This window comes from Convolutriloba macropyga, chromosome 6 (genome assembly GCF_964194025.1).
Source record: "Convolutriloba macropyga chromosome 6, txConMacr16.3, whole genome shotgun sequence".
NCBI lineage: Eukaryota > Metazoa > Xenacoelomorpha > Acoela > Convolutidae > Convolutriloba > Convolutriloba macropyga.
Genome location: NC_134473.1, coordinates 56945693 through 56962889, shown reverse-complemented (window position 1 = coordinate 56962889; position 17197 = coordinate 56945693). Strand labels below are relative to the sequence as shown.

At 34.9% G+C, this 17197-nt stretch overlaps 1 protein-coding gene across 1 annotated transcript in view; it reads left to right on the top strand.

Annotated features, from left to right (window-relative positions):
* The window catches only part of LOC142341070 (melatonin receptor type 1B-A-like), a 63096-nt gene extending 49298 nt beyond the window's left edge, over window positions 1–13798 (top strand). Inside the window, exons 8-9 of the mRNA XM_075391921.1 lie at window positions 2832–2978; window positions 13573–13798. Of these exons, the coding sequence (XP_075248036.1) occupies window positions 2832–2978; window positions 13573–13743 (318 nt within the window). The 3' untranslated portion in view covers window positions 13744–13798. The remainder of the gene's footprint in view (window positions 1–2831; window positions 2979–13572) is intronic.
* Window positions 13799–17197: the final 3399 nt, after the last annotated feature.

Here is a 17197-nt window from a genome sequence, read left to right as displayed (position 1 = left end):
CTTGTTGTTTGGATCAATCAACGACTAGTAAATGGTGACTTTTTCAATATTAATTGCAATTATTAACAATTTCTCAAAAAATACTGGACAAACAGCAAATTCACTACCATACCACCAAAAAATAGCAAAAGTTAATTTTTATCACTCTCAAAATGAAAACATCTCATCTAGCCTGTAACCCCCCAAAATGCAGTTTTTCCAAAGTGTCAAAGTGTATCAGGTTCTTCAGACTGTTATAAAAAGAGACAATATTGTTTTTCACCAGTTTTAGAGTTTTCTTTTATTTTCACTTGCCGCAGTTTCTATGTGCTCAGGGAAAAGAGGAATTAATGTCAGCTGGCTTCCAAAAACCACGGCTTAAAAATAGCTGAAAATTTTTTCCTTTGTGTTCTTCTATGGCTAATTTCAATTATATTCGAAAAACAAAGTTATACGCCATATGTCTTCCATTCTTTTGCTTTGTTTATGTCTACACAAAATGAGCAAAAACAAAAACATTTTCTACGGCAAAAAACCAACATCTAAACTTAAAAGCACGTAGAAACAACGTCGAAATACAATCACATAAAACCTTAACTACACAAAAAAACTTTTTTGTCACTAAAAAGCAGACGGGACTTTGTATTTAAGAAACTAGGCAAAAAATCGACAAAAAAACAGATAGTTAGTCGTAAGTAAAAAATCTACCAAAATAATATAAACCAAACATTTTCAAACGTCTTGATAACCATTAGCTTTTAACAAAAAAAATTCTTTATAAATTTTCTAAAAAGTAAAACATTTTTATTTTCAAATGATTTTTCAACAACAATGGAACTATTTCTTAAAAAAATTATTGACTTCAAAAAACCAACAAATATGAATGAAATATTTCAAAACCACGAAATTTTCCAGAAATGTCTTAACATCGAAGCCATCAAATAAATTTCAAGACCATTCAACGGAAGTCAATGAATCATAAATTGTAATTAATTCAGACTCGATGGAAAGGCAATAGTTTGTGTCAATCCTACATCATCAGTAGGTTGTGACAATAATTCGTATGTCTATAAAAACTACTACGCATACAGGCAAAAACCAACAAAGTCAGTGAAAAAGTCCAATAAGACAGTGTCGTGGCCGTTAAAACAAAATGCCATACGTTTTTTCGGGAAAAATTTGTCTATTGTCAATTGACCGTCTTCTCTAAGCCAATGGGAACTGTCAATAAGAGGATAATGTGATAAGATTTCATTGGAAACCAACCAAAATTAGGAAAAAAGCCAAAAGAATTCTTAAAAAATTGAAAGATTGTATCATCGAAGTCAGAAAGACAATACGGTAAACAGACTAACTCTGGTTTAACTTTGGTTGCAGTAGAAAAAAAGTGACCCCTGTCAATGGTGATACTGACTTACAGTTCACACAAACAAGTCTAACATCTATAATTGTTCAAAAAAATCTTTTCGAAAAATTATTTTTAAAATCTCAACAGCCATTAGCTACTATTAGTCAACGATTCTGTGCCATAGAACTTCAAAATTTAACTGAAAGCTCAAAAAGAATATCAAAATTTAAATAAAAATTACGAAAACTCATAGTCGGAGCCATAAAAAACATGAGCGACTCCTTGAAAACGAATTATTTGTTCATTGGGCATCATTTCACTGTAAATGAGATTTGTCATCAACAGAACCTTTAGTTGAAAGGTGATCAGTCTCTAAGTGACTTGAAAAAATATGAAATGGTTTTTCAAAAAAAAACAGCTTTCAAATAGATATCGAATTTTTTTGATAGTACACCTCCCTATGAGACGAAAACTAGCCTATTTTTTTATCGCCTTTCACCTGTTAGAAACACAAAATTGTTTCATTTGTACTATAGAATTTATTTTTGAATTAATTCTTTTATAGAAAAAAACTTAATTGAACAAAAATTATGCTAAAAATGAACAAAACATGGCAACATCACGTGTTCACACAAAATTTTAAACCTCAATAACTCCTCGAAAAAAAAAAGAAAATTCAAAAAACTTTTTAATTCTGAACTCTACGCTGGACGAGCTTTTTTGTGATACCACTCACATTTCTCTACGATGATTATATCGATCGGCCAAAATTGTCTGAACAAAAAAAGCCCATTTGAGTATATAGTTACTCCCCCACAAGTGGGGTCGGAACAATTATATATAAACTTATAAACTTCGAAAGAGGAACAAACTACCTATTCCTTCTTCTTTGACTATTCTATTCTTTGCTTTTATTCTTCCGGCAATCCGGAGGGGTGAACAGACAAAACAGTCCCAGACAAAACAGTCCCAAGAAACCAGACAAAACAGTCCCAGACAAAATAGTCCCAAGGCCATTATTATAGCTCTCACACGTATGATTTAACAAGCGGATAATTTAATCCCATGTTCGGTTGTGATAGTTTCATATCAAGTCCCACGGGCCGCTGAGGCATGGCCATGGCCATTAAGTATGTTAAAACATACGGGTAATAGCGACTGCTAATTTGTTGTCGGATTATTGAACGAACATTTCAAAGTACATTGGGTATAATGGCATTAGGTACATTTTATTTGGGACTATTTTGTCTGGGACTGTTTTGTCTGGTTTCTTGGGACTATTTTGTCTGGGACTGTTTTGTCTGGGAATATTTTGCAATTTGGGACTGTTTTGTCTGGGACTGTTTTGTCTGGGACTGTTTTGTCCGGACACGTCCGGAGGCTATGTTCAAAGAAAGCTCTTGTTTAAGAAATTTGGACCTCTGATGTTGAATCCAGTCCAGAATTTTCTGTTCTACACTTGACTTGGCAATTTGGAAGTTTTAAAGAATCTTGTGTTGTTTAGGTACACGAAAGTGGCAAGAACTTTGCAGACCCAAACAAAACGTTCACCGAGAGAGACATCCAACTGCTGAAAGTGTTGCTCATTATGTTCGGGGCATTCATTGTCCTCAACTTCCCCTGGTTTCTCTTAGTCACTTTCGACTTCCAGGTTATATATAATTGTAATTCTCACAAATCAATACCACCAATGGCTCAAGGCCAGAGGTATAAATATTTTGAGAAATTCTGGATAATTCAAGCAAATCTCATAGATTGTGACATGGGTTCAATCCAAAGTTGAGAGAACTCCATTTGTTGTCGATCAAATTGCACTTTCATTGCACGATCATGGCCGACAAGTGGAGTCGACCCGATTCCATTTCATATCTGATATGGATTGGGGGATGAGCGACGGCATTTTCATAAATCAGGCTTGGACCAGAGAACAAGAGGATCTTCGATTGAGGTCTCGCCTCTCACACTCTAGCCCACATTGTGGACCAAAATAACGTCGCCTGGGCGGCAGTTCAAACGCACTTTGTTTTCTCGAAGTGTCTAAATAGATTATGGCAAGAGCGTGATTAGAGTCTGATCAATTTTGATATCCGGTGGGAAAGCTCACAGACAGTTTGACTACTTTAGAGTTTAATGTTTTACTGCTTAAGACCGCTCCTTTGTCAAGGATTCATTTTTGGTTTTTTTAATAAATAAACAATCTGCATTATTTAACAATCTAACACATTTTTGAAAAGATTTCACTAAATTTAGTTGTAGATGGAAGTGAGGTGGAGCGAGTAAATTCAGCCAAAAAACTACAACTATGTAAATTGTTAAATGTTGCTCGAAAACATCTAAAATCATCGGCTGCATTTACTTCTAGTTTTTGGATTGAGTCTTTTTAAACAACAAATTAAAAGAAACTAATAGATGGAACCTTGACAACATTTTTTGTATACTAAGTTTTGCTTTCTTTGTTTTTCTACCTTGAGAAATATAGCCTTATTCAGTCGAACTTTGCATTAAATTGTTGCTTCGAGTAACATCCAGAGAACTTTTGGTAGATTTTGTACGGAGAAAAGGTGTCTTCAGAAAGAAAAATCTATCAGTGAAAATTGTCAGTTTTTTAAAACATTGATGTCACTATGTTACAAAAGAGCCCTCAAGAAATTGAGTAGAACAACTGAGTTATCTTCAAAGGCGAATATTACAAAGTAAACTCAATACACGCAAAGGGGTTTTACACTTGAGTTTTGCATCAGGACAAACACTACAATATCAAATTCATTTAAAATGTCCTTCAGATCTCGTGAGATTGTCCTTTTTTTATCACCACCGCTACATTCCTCCAATCAAAAGGACACTTTCAAACACCTGATTTGTTTAAAAAGAATTGTTCAGAATCATAACTATAATCAAAGGTTGAATCAAGTGATGTTTTCATTAACAACAGCAAGTAAAATAACAACAAGTCCAAAATTAAACTATTTTACTCCAAAACACAGCGAATTTTGAACACCGGGCCAAGACAACAAAACACGTAAGGCAGAAGAGACTGGACACGACAAATGTGAGCCAACAATTAATTATGTTAACTGGAACAAAAGCATGATGATATTTTTGAAGCTTTTTATTTTTAGATTTAACGTCAGTTGGAAGAAAAGATATAATAATACTCTGAAATGGCATATAAATCCACCACCTCTGTTCAAGAGGCTTTGAAAATCAAGAACAACCAAAAAAAACATAAATTGTTGACAAACTTAAGAGGTTAGATGACATACACTTGCATGCATCTAACCATCAAAATATAACTGTTTATCAAATGTCAGTGCAGATGAGTTGATCTAAGATGTAATTCTATTTGACAGCCTTCTCAATAGATATCTTGCTTCATGAACAAGACGAGTTCATGTTAAACACGCGGAACATAATATTCGAAAGCAGATATAAATTTAACGTTCAGCCCCGTAAAATTGGCAAACAGTGGATTGAAATACTGAGTGGAGAAATATAATCTTTTTTGAAGGACAAACGCAGATAGTCATAATGTTGAGAAGGTAAAGCACATCATAGAGAAAGAGTGCAGCAGAAAATAAATTGAGTCGGATTTCTGTAGTAAGAAATCAGGCTGAAAGCTGAGTCTGCATCTCCAGTCAGTCTTCTGCATTACCAGCGCTTTTTTCTCGCAATCAAGTTGCACTTGCTCGTTTTATAACTTTGTTTCGAATTGATTCTCGAATTCCTTCATTCGTTTTTAACACTTCGCTATGCTGAACATGATTCCAAGACATTATCTATATGTTGATTGGTTGTTTGGTCATATTGTTTTACAGTATTCATTGTCGCGTATTTTGTGTTATCATTATTTTTGTTACCATTTTGAACGTTTTGAATGCGTAACTGTTTTTCTGATTTCGTGTTTTTAACGCGATCTTAGCTTTTTGCGCAACTTTTTTACAGTTGAAACTTCACGAAACTGGACAATGATTTTTATTTTATCATCTTTAAGGCCGAATGACGGGGATACTGTCTCAATTTTGCACCACCAAGTTTAAATTAGTAGTCCCAATTCTCTCAAGTTATTTTGGTTTTTGTAGTTGTCTTTGCAATCCGCTACATTTTTGCTTTTGCATAAAAAATTCTGTTTAGAAATATTTGGTAAACTTAGCCTTTTCATTATCAATTTAGTCTAGTTTGCTAGAAATCACACAATACGAAATCTGCTTAACTAAAACAGTTCAATTCAATAGGTAAAAAAAATTGTAAACAAACAATTATATCTAAGGCCTGCTTAGGGAAAAATAATTAAACTTAAGCTTGTTTTGGGTTTTTTCCTTGGCAATGACGAGTTGATATAACAGAAGCTGAGTCAGAAACAGTAGGGTTGCAGCCCTCGTTATATGTAAGCACACGACACAGTAAAAATAATTTAGTACTCAATAACCTTTATCAATACAAGACACAGTAACAAGTTGCTGCTCAAGATATATTGCGCAACACATTATTAACTGTTCAAGTCAGTTTATTTTGGAATAATTTTGATGATTTATAGGAAGAGGATCCTTGTCTGTGGCACTAGTTGTTGTTGACGGCCTGGTTTGTTGCTGTCCCTGTTTATTCCGTTTACCACATGACTATGACTATAACTGTAACTATAACTGTAACTATAACTATGAATTCTACTATAACGTAAATAGCTGCTATGACAACAGAAATTGGATTAAAAAGTAGAGCTTACACGCATGAGTTTTCCATCTTCACAGTTTTCAAGCTGATGTAAAATTCTCTCATACGCAAGCTCAACATCAACACATGAAACTTATTGACAAAGAAAACTAAGTCTTGATTCCCAAGTCATAGCTGTGAAGCTATAGCGCTCAAGTATGACATCTGTATCATTTGGTCTGAATCTGAGTCTGAGTCTGGTATCCTGCACAATAACGGACTTTGTTCTGTCCACGGCATCCATGTCATTGCTTAAACATTGCCCCCGAGTGGTCCCAAACCTTTGTCCTCTGCCCTGTTTCACAATCGCTCTGCCAAACCCTCGCCTATAATTATCTCTGAGTCCCGCCTCATGTCTTTTCGGATTTGCATACTTGGACACAACCCTTTGGTCTCATTTGTAACGGAGGTCATTTGTTTTGTATAACTATTGAACAAGAAGCACCTCACGCACTCAAAAAACCTCCAATTATGTCCGCAGTGTAGAAATATGATGAATCAGTTATACGAATCCATTAAATCAGATTCACAATTGTGAGCATCCATTAGCGATAGTTTCTTTGAAACACTTCGTTGAATAATTTAATCAATTATATATTAAAATCTGTCGCATTCTCTCTTCAGAATAATAATGTTTCTCAAGATGTACAAAGGTGGCGCGCTCTTCAGACATAACAATTAGTTTAAAAGTTTATGTTAAAGCACATCAAAGGGAAAGCTGTGTGTAAAGGTAAATTTGATTGTAAAGAGGCGGAATTGATTTGATCACGTGAATTGATCTGACGAGTCAAATTTAATATGCGGTTTTAAAAGCGAGAGAGTAGATTTTTCACAAAGCCAAAATTGTTCAACAAATATATATCAAATCATTTGATTCCTTTTTCAATGTAGGGAAAATTAATTCGACCCTTTGATGTTTTGAAACCTGAAAATCGTTCAACGCCAGCATCATTTTATGTAGCTGCAGCTGGGTGTAAAAATTGTGGTTAAAATGGACTGGAAAACTATAGAATATTTTGTAGATGACGCGCAATAATATTTTCTGGATAAATGAGAACTTTTTTTGAAGATAAGAAAAAACTTTTCAAAATGAAATGAGTGCGTCATTATAAACCTTTATCTACGCCTTCATAGAATCCCCATCACACTTACATCCCAATCGAAGGATCAGAGTCATTTCGTAGTCTTCCCCATTGGTTGGAAATTGACACTCAATATAAAACAAACAGCGCAATTACATGTATATACTACATTTAAAATGACATAAGAGTTAGAGTCTGTGGCGCAGTGGTACCATGATTGTCTCTTGAACAATTGATTCAAACACGATTAATGCCTAAGGGATAAATGGTTAAGGGAGGCTTTAATCATGTTCAGGACTGAAGTTAAAGTATGGAAAATACCGCAGCAAACAGCAACGAGTACTGCTTCACCTTACTTGTTAATGTTTTTTTTTGCACGCTCCAGTTGAAAATCAGAGACATCCGAATCATTGATTTCTGTGATCAGAGAAAAAAAGTGGCAATGCACCATCTGCAGAATTTTGTACTTTGCTTAGCCTGAATAGCTAAGGGCTGACTAATGCCCAAAACTCTGACAATATGAAAATAAATTGGATTGCTCTCAGACTTACATTGGAGGGATATTTATCCCACGTCGCTATCAGAGGCTGTTGAAAACTCAAGTTGAAATCGAAAATTCATTCAAAAAATTAAAAAGAAAACATCAAATGAGTTGGTAAGAAACCCATAAGATTGCCCAAAAACCAAAACCCAACATAAGTGCAATCACAAAAATTGGTTCACAACCAAATTCACCCGAAAAAAAGCTACCTACTTTCCTCTATCAACACAAGATCAAGACAAAACAAGAAAGCCTTTCCAAATAACTCTCAATTAAGTGGATTGAAATAATTGCTGTTCTTCGATGTTCTGGTTTTGCTCAATTGGTTCAACTGCCGCAATTTTTTTTGCACAAATTCTTTACAGGTCAACTCATAAGATATAGCAATATATAACTCTATTATAACAATATTCGGGTAGCGTTTTGGTTTTAAACCTAGTAACTATAAAAACGTATAAAAATTGCCAAACAAAAATTGTACATGTCGCAACGTTGGACTACTTCAGTCACAACAATCTTACGTCGATTTTGTTATGATTTTCAATGAGCAGTCAAGTTTACTGTACCGCTTGTTACTCATTATTGACTTCTATTAAAGCTTTCCAAAGAAAAACAAAATCAGTATCAGACTTCTGATGCTAACAATTAATTATTTGGTCACCAGACTCTCAAATTTTTTCATTTTTTTTAAACTTTGTTGCGGTCAAAAGTTGAAGTTCGACTAAACTTTTTTTGAACAAAAGAAGAAGGACTCTAGACATTTTTCCTTGTTTTTTAGCTTGCCAACATTTTTTAAATTTTTACTGTAGTATTTTGTCAACGCTATGATGTCAAGGATATGGCGTTTTGATATCAGGTTCGTCATTTAAATAAGAAGCCAGCTTGAGTTGTAAACTGCTGACTTAGTTTTTTGTCACGTACAACGCTTTGAGAGCAAAAATTTGGCATGCAAACAATTCATGTAGATTTTTAAATTTTCCAGATAAAAAATTATACACTCTTTCCTGAAACGTTCGTACTAAATGGTAATTTTCCCAATGAAATGCTTGAACACTTGTTCGTATTCCGTGCATTAGTTCTACTTATTTTGGAGAGTTTTTTATTTGACTCAAATGATCAGTTTCATTGTTATCACACAGTTGTTTGTCAGGCATATCTAACTATTTACTATTATGTCCTTGACAAGCAATATATCACATTTTTTTCCTCTATTTTTTTGTTTGCCGAATATACCATTCCGTGATACATCGCTCATTACAAGGGAACATCATCAGTACATCAAACAACTATTACAGCACGCTCATTATTCTACAACGTTTGAATACAAATTACGAATTTTAAACAGCGCTTCCAAAATTGATTACACGAGTCTTATTGTTCTCCCTAATAAGATAAATCAGAAAAACAACATACAATTAAGGAGACAGCTCAGCTCCTTTTTGGTTACTTCGCAACAAGATCAAATTGATTAGCTGAATTAACTAGTTTTTCATTTTTCATTTTTGCTATCTTATGACAAACTAGACTTAAACAATACTCCGACAACTTTAAACTCAACAATCTTCGTTCATTTTAAAATTCTTAAGGCTTTCTAAGTACACTACGATGAATAAATGCCACCATTTTGTCTTCCGAAGCAGTCGTAGCTATCGAGATACCCAAGCTCCTGCACTTTTTCAACTACTTAACAACCGTCGGTTGAATCAGATCACAACAAAATTTTGATGCTCCAAATTGCTTTTGTAAGATTAACCATACAAAAGAGCAACACAGTGGAATTATCTAAAGTGTTCTATCGGCCAATGAGTGAACACAGAGATATATCAAACACAAAAAAGCGATAATAGAATGGGTAGAGGTGGTATTAATAATTGGTAAATAATTGGTAGAGGTGATAATTATAATTCCGTGATATCAATTTTAAACTGATGGATAAAATTGATATCACGGAATTATAATTATCACCTCTACCAATTATTTACCAATTATCGACATCTTTTTTCCTCTGGTGCTTACAGGGACGCACTTCAATCTCCGCAATTTTCCACTACCGCACATTTGGTATTCCTCTCCTTCAGCAACATCTCTTCCTCAATTTTAGCTTGCGCCATTTTTCCTTCTTACTTGTTTAAAACCACCATGTCCTGCAGCAGAGTATTACCTTAAAACCATTGAACTGTCAGTCTTCAATCCAGATACGGCGTCAAGCTAAGTCCGCTTTTCCGCTTTAGTTTGTACCACTAAGGACAAGAAGATGGGACTACGCATCCGGATTTTGTATGTACTTTTGCTTCTAATGTTTGCCAAGAATTCAACGCCTAGGGCATCAGATCTGGCTCCAGAACGTTGACGTGGGTTGACCAACTGATATGCCGCTCCCAGTTGAAACCTCCTACCATCTGGGTACCCTTCCTCTCTCCACGAATACTTGTCCCATTTGCAGATGAGGGTCTAAATGTCGTCCACCTTTGCGCCAGTACTTTTGTCAACCATTTCTGGGTCCTTCAAAAATTTACAGTTTTCGCGCGCCGGGTGCTACTATTGGCCCCAATTTTCAGTTATGGTCTCACAGAAGTCATGTAAACCAATTTTTTCACCGTCGTCAAACAATTTGTCGGCAAACTACAGTACAATTTACGCTACATGAACAATATTCTTCAATTAACTATAATTACCCTCCTTTTAAGTTTGCAAAAACAAATTACGGAGCTCTTGATCTTTCCGCAATTCCTGTAGGGTCTTTTTAGCTTCTCACTTTCTTTAGTGTTGACGTCGCTTGCTCCAAATCCAAAATTGTTTCTCTCAATCTGCTGTTCCTCTCTGTTTTCGTCAGCTAATTGTATTCATATCATAGATTTTTTTCAACTTGATTTCCGTGTTTATTTGCCAGTGATGGCATAATCAATTCCTTTCCGGTCGTTTTATCAACCTATGTTTTTACGCCTAATGTTTTTTTTGCGTTTATCTCATCTAACATATTTGTCCACATTTAATCTGCTTGCTTTATCTTCATTTGCAGTTTACTCTTCAATTTGCATAAAACTCCTCATCTCAGCATTTTTAGTACAGGAGCATGCATTCACAAACTCTGCTCAAATTTCACTGGGCGAGAACCACTTTCATCTGATTTTTTTTTACAAAACATTATCTTATCACCTCGCCTAATTCATCTTTCTGTCTATACGAAAGTTCAAATAACCCACTACTGCGCCTAAGACTATATCGCACTTCAAGACGACCCTTTTCATCTACTAACGATACCTATTCGTTGAAGAAACTTAGATTTTCTTCTTTTGTCATTGCTGCCTTGTACGTCGCTAATCTCCCCATTGCTTTCTTCTCGCTCATTTGTAAAGTTGTCTACAACTTCAAGTAGTACACTATGCAGTCCTCAAATACTGGAATCTTTTTGATAAGAAATACTGTAAAACTGTGACTGAACTCAAATCGGCCTTTTCTAATTTTAAGTGTCTTCGATTTCTATTCTTCTTGCTCTACGCCTCTACATTCACCAGCTGCTATTACCTTCCTTCTACGTCAATGAAAGTTTTGCATTCCCTCACTCCTCTGCTTTTCTTTCCTTTTCCTTTTGTTTTTCAACAACTAGCAGCCATCAAAATATACTGAATCTTTGCCAATGAACACTCTTTGATTGCTGTTGCTAGACGACTAATTGCCTTCCTTGCAAACTTCTCCCTGCTTTTTCCCTCAGTGTCAAATTTTTCTTATTGTGTTCTTCAAGGCTGAAAAAGAAACCGAACATTTGAAGGCTAGGTTCTCCAATGCTCTCATCTTCGCCCTCTCTACTCTAGTCTACCTGCTTTACACTCAAAGCTGGCACTTGGGGGATATCAGTATACCATATTCCATTTCTCGATTCTCAGAACTGGCCTTTTCCCTTTAAGAAAGTCAAATATCGAAACCCCACTATTCTTTTTTCTACTAAGTTCTTCTCGCGAAGTTTTTATCTCCACTCTATCTGTCTCTAACACTCTTTTCTCTATTTTCTCTCTACCTTCGCTCACAAAATTCATTGACTTGACCAACGTCCTGTAGCAACCTTCTATCATTCAGAAAGCTAATACACTACTGTAACTCTCTATCCTAACTCAGTCCAACTTTATCATCAATCCTGATTGACTCTTCCCGCAGTTCATTTTCTCTATCTTGTCGATTACTTTCTCGAACATGAGCTGCAGTTTGACTCGCGTACTGCTTCGCAAACACTCGAACATATACATGCGCCCTCTCTGTCTTTCTCTCGCTCTCTCCCTCTCTCCTCTCTCTCTCTCTCTCCCTCGGTGTCTCTTTCTCTCTTTTTCTCCCTCTCTGCATGTCTTTCTTTCGCTTTTTATCTGTATATCTCTCTTTTTCTCTCTTTCTCAGTCACGTTCAATTGAAACCACCGCCGCCGATCAAAACCTAATGTCAGGAAACCTTTCTTGCCCACTCAGGAAACATTGCGCTAAGCTTATAGTTCTGCTCCGTTGTAAGATATCAATCAACAACTCACAATAATGGCCATAAAATTTTTGCGCCTCGCAAGTATGGACTACTTCAGTTAAATTTTTCTCACGATAATTTTGTTGTAACTTTCTTTGACCAGTCAAATGACCTGTTCCCCTGTTCATTCATTGTTGACTCCTATCAAAGTTTTCCAATTTAAAACAAAAGAACCTTCAGACTTCTGATGCTACTAAATAATCAACCATTCAGACTCTCAACTCAACGTTTTAACTGTGTTGTGGTCAAAATTTGAAATTGGAGTTTAACGAAACTGAAACCCAAAGAAAACGCCTCCAGATCCTGTTTTTTTTAGGGTTTCCAATTATGTTTTTGTTGTTGTGTTTGGTCAACTCTATAATAACAAGGAATGGCCTTTTAATGATTTTCATGAGAAAATTTTCATTGTAGCAAGACAATGGCTCGTGTTGTATTTTGCCAACATCGCTTTTCCAAATTTCAATAATTAGAGAGCTGAAATTTGACTTGGTAATCATGCATATAGTTTATCAGAAATTGTAGCTCTTTCTTTTTGATATTTCACATTGTTGTGGATATATTCTGCTTTGTGGCAAAGAAAAAAAATAATGAGAAATTCAAATTCTACACCGTCGGTAATCCATTAACGGAGTTTTCGTTAAATATCTGTGATCCATCATTACGATTTACTGTCGCCCTAAACCGGGTTGCTGAACCTGTGAATGTTTTTTAATAAAGTTACCTTCTATCAAGAAATATGGAGGTTAAATCCATTTCGAAAGATGATTGGATTTTGCGTCAAAACTATGGACAAGGAATAAGAGTTCAGTTGGTCAGTCTGCTACTGATTAAATTTAATGTTTTGTCATGTTTCTATTTTGTTGAAAAGACAGCATAATTAATCAACTGCTCAGTACTGAGGGGAACAAAAAGATCTGCTGAAGGCTATTTGTTTTCGTGGTGAACACTTTCTGCTTTCAAAAATTTTACTGTGAAAATTAGATTGGACAGTCTGTTTTTTGGCATGATCATCGAATGAAAAGGTAAGAATAATTTTGGATACACACTTATTCAGCACTGAAATACTTTTGTTGGGCATTCCCGTGAAGAGAATTTTTTTAAATAAAATTTTATTTTCCGTGAAAAGCAGTGAGGTGAGTTACACGTGTTACAGTTCAAATTTGTTTAGATTGATCATGAAGCTTCTGAATTTTCTTCGCTAATACTTGCTTAAAACTACCTCTGTGTGATCAAGTTGAACAGATTTCAATGTCCCGGAAGTCCTCTAAGAGATGAAATGTTTCTGGGTGATTATTGATCCCACAGTTTTAAAAATTTATTACAGAGCGCGAGCATGAAGAAAATTATTGGTTAAATCATTTTTATTGAAAATAGGATTATTGGTTAGTTGATATAGTTGTTTGTTATTGTAGGACCAGGTGCACCACGGAGTGTACTACGCCACAGTCTGGCTTGTTCACACTGCCACCACTCTCAATCCCATCATATACGCAGCCAAGTACCCTCAGTTCCAGAGATGCTTCAAGAAGATGGCAAATGGACTCTGCTGCTGCTGTGGCTGCACACCATTCCAAGTCAAATGAAAACATGAACAATCACAATCATGATTATTACATCCGGGTTCAGTTTTCGACTGAAAAATAGGGTATTTTTATTTTTAGGTTTCCTTTCTAGCGAACTTTGAAATGTTTTTGGAGGAACAAGATGGCCTTTAAGTATTTTGTTTTTCTTGCACTGTTGCTATATAGAAAATTACAATCGTGTTAAAGAAGTACTCTCAAAATTTAATGCTTAATTTTTGGCTTTCATAAAGTAAATTTAAGATCCTAATGTTCTTAGTATTTCGCTGAAATTTAGCTCAGTTACCTTTTCAAGAATTTGGTTTAAACACAACTTACTAAAAAAAGTAACACCAATGATCACAAAACTCGGATTGGTTTCCACTTAAATTATCACGATTGTCTTTTAAAATGTTACTAATCGGAGATTGATAAACTGGTTCCGGATGTAATTGTCAGTTTGTGAAAACCGTGATTATCTTTCCTTATATTGACCATATGCAAGACCAAAATTTGCCCAATTTTCTAAGAAAAAAATTGAAAACCCTTTCTAGAATGCAAATTAAAACTTTCCAGAATTGATTTTCATTCTTTTTGTAGCTCAAAATCATCTAATTGTGGAATCATATATTCAACTGCCACATTTTTCTTCGATCAGAGTTTAGCTGATGAATGTGTATTCTTTTGAAATTTTTCTTGGTATATTTAGAGCGATTGGTGTGAAGCAGGGAATGGGTAACAAAAATCTGAAGACATTCAGAACTAACCACAAGGAGTTATCAAGCTCAACTGTATTTTGCAAAATTTGATTAAGTTTGAACACTAATTTCAATTCAATTTGGCGAATTTAGGCATTATTAATAAAAATTACTCTCAGTAAAAAAATTCTAAGCCTGCTCTACAGTCAACGTGTTCAAATATGATTTATTTTAACTTTTTATCTTGACCTCGATTGTTGTGTTGACAACTGTGTGAAACGCTTGCAAATATTTCTTTTTTCAATTGAATTGAATTGTGTAAATCTGGGTTATTCCGCAGATTGGTTTTCAAAAAAGAGTCTCCATGATGTGCGTTTGCACCTAATATTCTAACCCATCTCATTCACATTTTGTTAATCGTTGCAAGCGTATTCCGGAACCAAAAAAAAACTAATTACAAAGAATGTAGCTGGCATTTGCCAGTTTCTTTTGACGCCAAATGTGGAAAACGCTTAAATTGCCTGTAAGCAGTCTCTACGCGGCTCTTAAAAAGCCTAAATTGAAAACATTTCCAAAGAAATGTGATTATTAGTTTTGTTCGGCGTTAAGGGCATTTCACAAAAATTGAGTCTCTTTCAAAATGAAGCAAAATACGACAATTAAGATAAGCCAACCAAACTCTTATTGAAATTATTTTTTCCAAGAGAGCTTAAAATACCAGATTTTCAATTCTGATATATATAGGTACCATTCACGAATGTGTTTTCCAAATTTACAACATAACTTTCAAATCCAAAATTCATCTAATTCCTTTATCTTTAACTCAAAAAGTTTTTGTTGTATTCGACATATTCTGTAGAAAGCACAGATAAAATGATGAAATAGAATGGAACAAAAACAAGAGATTTAAATGAGAACAGATCAATAAAAAACTCGTCATTTGTTTGAAGCTATTGAAGCATGGCACAATTTGCACAGAGCGTGATAGATATTGGGTTTCTAATGTAAACAACAAAAGAAATAAAAATACTAAAATTATTGTTTTTAAAAATCTGTTTAAAGTGGAAAAAAAATGAATTTAAACAAAAAAGTTGAGAGAGGGGCAGTAGCAGCACTTTCAAATGAACAGAATCAACTGAATGATACAACAAATAAGAGTTTTGTTAGGCAACATAGGTTGTTTCGATACCATTCTAAATTAACACGGGATTTTACTGCTCAATTTTTGAAGGTACTTCTCAGTTCAAAATCATTAATGTTTCTTCCTGGATCAAGACCGAATGGTTATCTTGTAAGAACTTGCAAGTTTTTGGCAGAATCGTACAAAGCAGTGCATCGCCTTGTAAGTTTTTCTTCCAACATTTTGCAAGTGCTTACCATTTAAACATTCGACTTGCAAGTTCTAAAAAGTTAACCATTCAACTTACAAAGCTCATACAAGTTAACCGCTCGAATTAAAAATTACTTACAAGTTAACCATTGGCACACACCACACACACACACATCACACATGCATATACACGCGCGCACACACATATACACGCACACATACACACGCACAAACACACACACACACACACACACACGCACAATAGCATACACACACATACGCACTATACCGTAATTAAAACGTTGCTAGACGTGATTGTAAACGTACGTTTGGAAAAAATGGAAGCTGGAAAAGTGTGAATTATATTATAAAAAAGGGTGTAAAAATGAAGGGCCACTAAATTATTTTGAGAGAATACTGGCATATAAGTTTGAAAATTCAAACATAATCAATATTTTAGGAACATTTCTAAAAAGCAATCGTGAAGAAGCTAATTGAGATCTACAGTTTTCAATGGAACTGCAAAAGGAACTCTCTTGAATTGATAAAATTCAAAAAGTAACCATTTTTTCTACTTTAGTCGAATTGTATTATATTATCCAAACTGAGCAAATAACTCCAACGCACTTTCTACGGTAAATGACTGAATGTTAATTTGAATTAACCAATAACAGTTGTGCTCGACCGTAACGAACTTGCAAGAATCTTACAAGTTAGGCATTCGCCTTGCAAGTTCTTACAATTTAACCATTCGACATACAAGTTCTTATAAGAGAACCATTCGACTTGCAGGTTCTCTTAAGTTAACCCCCTTTTGCAAGAAAATTGCAAGTTCTTACAAATTAACCATTCGGTCTGGACCCGGGTTTGGAAATGAAATAAATAGATGCCAGTTTTCGTACTTCGCTGACCTTTAAATTGAAAGCTGCAAATCTTTGCAACAGTTATACAACCAACCAAAAATATGTCAGTTACAATAAAAGTTGATATCCCATGCTCTGAGCACCTTGTATCGATATATTGAGAATTCCTTTGAGACCTTGTAGCAAAGCAAACAGCTGATTTAGCCATTCCTAAAGAGTTTTGTCATATCCTTCCACATTTTGGGTGAATGGAATAAGTATTTTTGTGCCATACGCTCATTTTCTAGACCTTACCAGAAAATATCTTGTGTCGATACATTTCCGCTGAACGTATAAACACGGGGATTTCATCACTCTGACTCTGTGCGCTAGAGGATATTTTAAGTTGTCCGCCTGAGTTTTTTTTTCGATTGAAATCTTACATAAATTGACTATTCGTATAGATACCATCAGATGAAAATTTTTAAAAAAAAGCTTGAAAATTTTTGGCCCATTTTTTTGACAGAGAGGAAGAACTTTAGGTCTCTGTAAAGCTCACCATTAAAAATTTTGACTCTAAAGAACCATTGGAACAATTTTTGAGAAAT